The sequence below is a fragment of the Onychomys torridus genome, chromosome 1 (genome assembly GCF_903995425.1).
Source record: "Onychomys torridus chromosome 1, mOncTor1.1, whole genome shotgun sequence".
NCBI lineage: Eukaryota > Metazoa > Chordata > Mammalia > Rodentia > Cricetidae > Onychomys > Onychomys torridus.
This window is the reverse complement of record NC_050443.1, coordinates 78,627,828-78,635,247: the sequence shown is the minus strand read 5'-3', so window position 1 is coordinate 78,635,247 and position 7,420 is coordinate 78,627,828. Positions and strand designations below refer to the sequence as shown.

General features: G+C 47.6%; 1 protein-coding gene and 2 non-coding genes across 3 annotated transcripts; all 3 read left to right on the top strand.

Moving 5' to 3' along the window:
• The first annotated feature begins 226 nt into the window (after positions 1 to 226).
• Positions 227 to 5,469, top strand: Rps3 (ribosomal protein S3). The gene is made up of 7 exons (XM_036176007.1): positions 227 to 309; positions 1,160 to 1,290; positions 1,685 to 1,778; positions 2,190 to 2,284; positions 4,179 to 4,366; positions 4,776 to 4,972; positions 5,362 to 5,469. Exons 1-6 carry the CDS (start codon positions 280 to 282, stop codon positions 4,967 to 4,969), a joined length of 732 nt encoding a protein of 243 aa, XP_036031900.1. The 5' UTR covers positions 227 to 279; the 3' UTR covers positions 4,970 to 4,972; positions 5,362 to 5,469.
• LOC118576860 lies at positions 954 to 1,074 on the top strand. The gene has a single exon (XR_004944059.1). It is a non-coding gene; the product is annotated as a small nucleolar RNA SNORD15 (small nucleolar RNA).
• LOC118576859 lies at positions 4,536 to 4,680 on the top strand. The gene has a single exon (XR_004944058.1). It is a non-coding gene; the product is annotated as a small nucleolar RNA SNORD15 (small nucleolar RNA).
• Positions 5,470 to 7,420: the final 1,951 nt, after the last annotated feature.

The following is a 7,420-nucleotide window of genomic DNA, read 5'->3' as shown; positions in this document are numbered from 1 at the left end:
CTCCACTTCTCTAGTGCTGGAATCGCAGGAGCGCTCCACCACGCTGGGGTACACTGATTTTTTTCAGACCAGAATTAGATTTGCACTTCCTGTTCCGCCTACACTACAGGTTGCTAGGTTACACTTCTTTTCGCCTTTATGAACGCAAGACTTCATTTCCCATGAACACTTGCAAGTGTCGCGGTCGCGCAGCGTCGCGTCGTCGCTCCGCGCCGCGTCCTTTATACCCACTTCCGCCCGCGAGCGACTTCCTTTCCTTTCGGTGGCGCGCGGCGCAAGATGGCGGTGCAGATTTCCAAGAAGAGGAAGGTAAGCATCTGGGCCGGACCCGGGGACTCGCGGCGCGTTCTAGAGGTGCCGCAGTGAGACGCACGGCTCCGTGCCCGACCTGGGGAGCGGCTCCTGCCGCCCGGCGTCTCTGCGGGCCGCGGATGGACGTGGATTGTGTGCTGGGCCGGCTCCGGGATAGCGCAGTGTGGCTGGGGAAGGGGAGAACAGACTCTAGTTCTGGGCCGGGCTGAGCACCGGGCGCCTGCGGGCCTTTCCTGGACACCTTTGGCCCTCTCTAGTAACCTTATGGCGCAGTTTGGGAGTGTGGGCTAATCCAGCGACTTTGGTAAACGAAGCTTAGCAGTACGTTCCCCTCCGTCATCCTGCAAGCCGCCTCCGTGGAAAGGCTGCTGACTATGGGCGTGCTTTCTCTGGGGAGCTGCAGCAAAAGCGTCCCGGACTTGTCAGTTCCGTGGGGGAGAAATAGATGGTGACCTGTCCGCGTTTATGCTTAATGCACGCAGGTCATGAAGTTGTGGTTTACAATGCTTTTTGAGTTAGGATCGCCTTCTCTTTCTCCAGGTAGACGTTACACAGTGTCCTTGCTATGCTCAGTGAACTGCAGATGTGCCACTTGAGAATAGATTTTTTTCTTTGCGCGTGTAAGTTAACGTTTTAAAACCCTTCGATGAAGAGGTGATGACGAGTCTGATTAGGAGCTGTTTTCTTTGCCCAGTGCTGCGTTCTGTGGCTATGGTCAAAGGGACTTCCTAATGATGACTTGTAGGCATTTGTCTGAGAAGGGTTGCTGCCGTCCTGCAGGGCCATTGAGGTAGCACTAAGTAAGCCTCCACCCCATCTTTACTCTGAACTTGCTTCTTTGGTTTAGTTTGTGGCTGATGGCATCTTCAAAGCTGAACTGAATGAGTTTCTCACCCGGGAACTGGCTGAAGATGGCTACTCTGGAGTTGAAGTCCGAGTTACACCAACCAGAACTGAAATCATTATTTTAGCCACCAGGTAAAAATGTTGGCTATCACCTGTAATCACTCACTGTGTGTACTAAGATACTATGTAAACTTGAGGCAGCCAGCCAGTGGCCTTGGTGAGTGTAGTTGGTTTTTTTGTTGTTTTGTTTTATTTGAGGCAATTTCTCAGTGTAGCTTAGGAGCCTGTCCTGGAACTCACTCTGTAGACCAGGCTGGCCTTGAACTCAGAGAGGCCGACTGCCTCTGCCGTCTCAAGTGCTGGGATTAAAGGCCTGTGCCACCACCACTCGGGATATAGTTGCTTTTTTAAAAAAAACTCCATTTGGAAAGAATTTATCTTAATCCTTTTCATTTAACGTGTGTTCTTGCTGTGTGATAGATGACACATGAGATGTTGAGTAAAGTATAACTTTTCCCCTCTGCAGAACACAGAATGTTCTTGGTGAGAAGGGTCGTCGGATCAGAGAGTTGACTGCGGTAGTCCAGAAGAGGTTCGGCTTCCCTGAGGGCAGTGTAGAGGTGAGTTCCCCTTGCTTATACCAGGGGTTGTTGTAGACTGGGTTTAGATGTTGGTTCTGTAGAATGATAATTCTGAAACCTTTGCATGGCCATTGAATATTACAGGTGGGTTGATACTCTGTCACAGTTCTCTTTTAAGTAGTGTCATTGCCGAGTATGGTAGGGGGCATACCTTGTATCCTGGCAACCACAAGGCGGGATGGTGGCTAGTGCAGAGCCAGTCGGGGCTGCCATAGTGAGACCCTGTCTAAAACTACAAACAATATGCTTAAGTTTATGGGAGTATTCTGGTGGCTAAAGTGTTTTGCATTACATTTATATATAGAAATGATACACAGGTGGACTGGCTATTCCATTGCTCTCCTAGTGAGGAGTGGTAAGTAATAAATGTGTCTCTTGTTTCCTTTAAAGCTTTATGCAGAAAAGGTGGCCACAAGAGGTCTGTGTGCCATCGCTCAGGCAGAGTCTCTCCGTTACAAACTCCTAGGAGGGCTTGCTGTTCGAAGGTGAGTGTTCTGAGACTTGATGGTCCTGCCCTTCTGCTGGTGAGTGTGTACCTGACTTTGTTAGCAGATAACTTTGGTGACAGGGTCATCTCTGGCCTCTGCTGGTGTAACAGTAAGATAGCTTGTGCCCCCTTGAACTGTTAGGACAACAAGACCTAGTGAAGGGCCTGTTGTGACACACGCTTATATATAATACCAACACTTGGAAGGTTGCAGGCCAGCCTGGGTTGTAGTATGAGCCCTTAAAGAATGGTCAAATAAGCCGGGTGGTGGTGGCGCACGCCTTTAATCCCAGTACTCGAAGGCAGAGGCAGGCGGATGGATCTCTGAGTTGGAGGCCAGCCTAGTCTACCAAGTGAGTTTCAGGAAAGGTACAAAGCTACACAGAGAAACCCTGTCTCAAAAAACGAAAAAAAAAAAAAGTGGTCAAATAATGGGACTACTTGGGGACACTGAGAATGGAACAAGAGTGAAGTCATACAGGGAGGGGACGTGTCGGTGTGCATTGTGTGGTTTAGAAAGGACCCTTGATAGGTAGGCAGAAAAGCATCCTGCTGCTCCTGTATGAGGTATCTGGTTAGTGGATAACACTTTAGTGCTGGGAAAACACATTTCAACAAGTTAGAAGTCATGCGGAACTATTAATGCATTTATTGTGGGGGCTATAAAGAGATACCAGGCTGAGTGGTGGTGACACATGCCTTTAATCCCAGCACTCGGGAGGCAGAGGCAGGTGGATTTCTGAGTTTGAGGCCAGCCTGGTCTACAGAGTTCTAGGAGCTAGGACTGTTTCAGAGAAACTCTGTCTCAAAAAGAGATGGAGAGATGAGAGTTGTGATGGGAAAGGACTAAAAGTCAAGGCATTAAATCGCTATAAATTGGTCAGGCGTGATATTGCTCACCCCTGATCCCAGCACTGTGAAGGTGAAGAATCTTGGGAATCCAAAGCCAGTCTCACAGGCCTAGAGGTGAGGCCTTGTCTCAGCTAAGCTATCCCTGTAAGTTGTGTGACACTAAGTGATGTGAGGGTTGGGACTCTGCCTCCTGAGCTGGTCTGACTTCATTTAAACAATGAGAATTAGAAGAAAATATGAAAAGGCTTTTTTTTTTTTTTTTTTGGAGAGACAGGGTCTGACTATAACCCTAGCTGGCCTATTTTAGAGGTGGTCCACCAAGATTAAAGGCCACTTCGCCTGGCTTACAGATTTGTTTTGTTTTGTTTTTGAGACAGGGTTCTCTGTATAGCCGTGACTATCTGGAATTCAGGCTGGCTTCGATTCAGATCTGCCTTCTGCCTCCCTAGTGATTAAGATGTCTGCCACCACGACCAGTCTTTTAGTTTTTATAAGCCTAAGGGCTTTTCTAGTGCCCTGATATCAAAGTGGCTAAAAATATGTTAGAGCCTCTTGTGCTTCTCAATTAGGATGGTACCTGGGAGCCACCTAGCAAGCATTTTTTCAAAATTACCTGTTCCTGTCGGATGTGCTTTGTGTATTTTTAATCCAGCACTCCAGAGCAGGGGCTGGTGGATCTCTGCAAATTCCAGCCAGCCAGGACTATGTAGTAAGACCTTGTCTCCAAGAATTGTCTCTCCTGACAGCAAGTGCTTGTCAGATGTGAGAAAATACCTATGGTTGAGCTTGGCCAGCCAAGATGATGGCTTGGAGAAGGACCCAGGCGTGAGGGTGTAGGTAAAGAGTTGATCAATCCTTCAAAGGTGATTGTAGCATACAGGCTAGGGTGGAAAACCATTCGGGCAGTGAGTTAGTTGCTGCTGTTTTGGCTACCATTTGAAAGTTAGTAAAGTGAAACCCAAGTGTTTTGTTATTAAGCTTGGTGAGAGGGACAGGCAGAGTGTGTCTTTGGTGATAACAGGTGACTCTCCTCTTCAAAGGGCCTGCTATGGTGTGCTTCGGTTCATTATGGAGAGTGGGGCCAAGGGCTGTGAGGTTGTGGTGTCCGGGAAGCTCCGAGGACAGAGGGCCAAGTCCATGAAGTTTGTGGATGGGCTGATGATCCACAGTGGAGACCCTGTTAACTACTATGTTGACACCGCTGTGCGCCATGTGCTCCTGAGACAAGGTGAGCAGCTGTGCTGGGAAGGGAACCTGGGGGCCTGGGTACCTAGGAATGTCGAGGGCCGAGGAGCAGATGGGTGTATTTCCATGGACCTGTGTTTGGGGGTCTATTGTGGAAGGAGCTGTTGGTTACAGGGGCTGTGAGGAAATGAGTTGTCTGCCTTCTGTGTGCCCTTCGGTGATGACAGGATGACGAGTCAGAAAGGCCACGCCTTGTCTTTGGTCCTTGTCAGCGCCATGTTCTGTGGCACTGTGCATGGTTCCTTTGGCAAAAGTGTCCTGCTCACTGATTGATTTAGAGGCATTTGTCTGAGAAGGGCCAGATCACAGTGCTTTTGAGTAAATACTGCTGTTTTCCTGTTGGGGAGGAGTTGGTAAAACCCCAGTTCAGTTCTAGCTCTGGTGTCTTTTAGGTGTGCTGGGCATCAAAGTGAAGATCATGCTGCCCTGGGACCCAAGTGGTAAGATCGGCCCCAAGAAGCCTCTTCCTGATCATGTGAGCATTGTGGAACCTAAAGACGAAATCTTGCCCACCACCCCCATCTCAGAGCAGAAGGGTGGGAAGCCAGAGCCACCTGCCATGCCCCAGCCAGTGCCTACAGCATAACAGGTATGTCTGCAGTGACGGTCCTGGGCCAGCAGCTGGTTTGTTGTTGGGGTTTTTGGTTTTGTTTTGTGTGTGTGTGTGTGTGTGTGGTTTTTTTTTTTTTTTTTTTTTTTTTTTTTGGGTGATGTTTCAGTGTGTGAGCGAGGCTTTTTGTTTGGTTAATGTGTGGGAGGATACAGGTTGGAATGTGGTGCCCACCCCCACAGTCAGTGTTTCCTTCACTGCCTTTGCACAAGAGTTTACAGATACTCTTGTTGCTACTTAGTATACCTTTTAGCAGCCTTGTCAAGGTTTCAGTAAACAAGCCTTTGTGCTGCGCTGTGTTACGGTAAACCCTGCATGGGAGTGTGTGTCAAATGAGTTTTTTCTTACATTGTTTTATTTGGTTTCAGGGTCTTGGCAGTTGCATCTGGAGGCTGGATGTTGGTTTGTACAAACAGACGTTTAATAAAATTGCACAAAGACAAAGCCTGACTGGATTGTGTCCAGAGTTCAGCTGACTGAGTTCTATCGGCCTGAGGAGTGTTGTTTATCCCACTGGTTTAAGCTGGAGGGCTTGAGCAGAGCTGACCAAAGAAGTCTTGGGTCTGTGAGGGCTGGTGGCTCAAGGTACCACCTTGACACCCTGTTCAGGGTTACAAGAGCAGTTTGGTTTTGGAGCTTATGATGGAACCCAGGTCCTTGCACGTAGTAAGCATACGTTGTGTTGTTAAGCTATGTTCCCAGCCTGGAGGGCTATATGTATGATAAATCCCCCCTGTTATGTAAGAAGTCTTTGGTGGGTAAAGATGCTTTTTATGAAGGCCTGTGACACTGGTATGTATGCACTTGGCATGCACGTAGAAAGTAAATTGGCCTGTTTTGCCACGCAGAGCGATTTTAGTCCAGCATTCCTAAAGTAAAAATTACTAATGCCATTTTCAGAAGTTTGAAATGTAAAGCTTGTTAAATCCGCATTTCTAAGTCTTGTACTTAGCCATTGTTTTAGAAAATGTGGTTAAATACAGAAATTCAGTAGCGTGTTTGCCATAATGTCTTAAAAGTATTTACTCTTGATGCTTGTTTTATGGGGGATCAAAGTTAGCTTGGAACTTCTGCTCTGGTGAGAAGACTGTCAAGGGCCTGGGGTGCCCCCGACTAGTGCCTGCAGTCTTCATGAGCCACTTTATATCTTTATTTCCTTGTCTTCACCCATGTAAGTTGGGAGCACACTGGCTATATATCCACAACCTATTTCCAGCTTAGTTCCATACATGGTGAGTAAGGCTTACCTTTATTATGTACAGTGTTGTGCCTGCACACCAGAAAAGGGCACTAGATCTCAAGATGTTTGAACCACCATCTGGTTGCTGGGAATTGAACTTAGGACCTCTGGAAGAGCAGCCAGTACTCTTAACCTGCATTCTCTCCAGCCCTTAGATGTACATGTCTTTAACTGTGTAGGCCTGGCTGGCCTCTGCCTTAGGGTGTTGTGAATAAAGTGTGCAGCCATCATCTGGTTGATGACATAACTCATGAATATAGGACAAATAATTGGCATCTGAATTCTCTAGACACTGGCTCAGCTAATTTGCTAGGCTATGGTTGAGTTGGTTTGGTGAGACTTCATGAAAACAACTGGTTGACTTAGAGTCATCGAACTCCAGTCGCAGGGGATCTGATGGCCTCTGCAGACACATGGTACACAGACAGTCAGGCAAGATAACCACAAACCTAGGAAAGTAGGAAGGGCAGAGGGAGGTAGCAAGGTGATGAGATACAGTGAGTGGCTTTGCACTCTACAAGAACCAGCATCCACATGAGTAGACTCAGCAGCTTTGCTAGAATGTTACCAGACTCCTTCCTCCCCTAATATTGGACCAATCAAGTGTGGGGGTCTTGAGCATGCTGGGTGAGTCTGGTCCTGGTACACCCAATTGTGTACTTTATATTAGATCTTAAAATGCCTACTGAAGTTTTTGCCGATTTGGAAGTCTAGCCTGTGAGCTAGTGTTTGCTCCTTTCCCAGTAGGTGGCACTATAGCAGCATTACCATAGAGCAGCCAGAGAGGAAGGGCTTAGTCAAATTCTGCCCTCTGCAGCCTGGGAAGGAAACTCCGTAAACTGAGCTTGTCCTTAGAACTCACTGGAAATGTAGTTGCTGGCAGTGTGAGGTCAGTACTGAAGCATTTCAGGCACTTGTTCTAGGTGGTCCTGTGAGCAGGAGGAGCATGACCATGTGGTTTTTGGTTTTGAGGCAGGGTCTCATTCCTGACTGGTCCACCTACCTCTGCTTGTTTTCAGTAGTTTTCCTTGGGGTTATTAGATTTTGATGCTGAAAACAGCTCACCTTTGTTTTTCATCAAGTCTGTAGTATATATGAGGTGAGGTTGTAACTCCTTGGGGCCACTAACAACATTTAATAACATCTTTGTGTGGACATATTCCATTGCTAGCTGATTGGCAGCAGGT

Excerpts from the sequence above, each read along its gene's own strand:
- Rps3 (XM_036176007.1), top strand. The coding sequence starts at position 280 with ATGGCGGTGCAGATTTCCAAGAAGAGGAAG. Across the intron at positions 1,779-2,189 it reads TCCCTGAGGGCAGTGTAGAG|CTTTATGCAGAAAAGGTGGC; the intron begins GTGAGTTCCCCT and ends TTTCCTTTAAAG. Across the intron at positions 4,367-4,775 it reads CCATGTGCTCCTGAGACAAG|GTGTGCTGGGCATCAAAGTG; the intron begins GTGAGCAGCTGT and ends GGTGTCTTTTAG.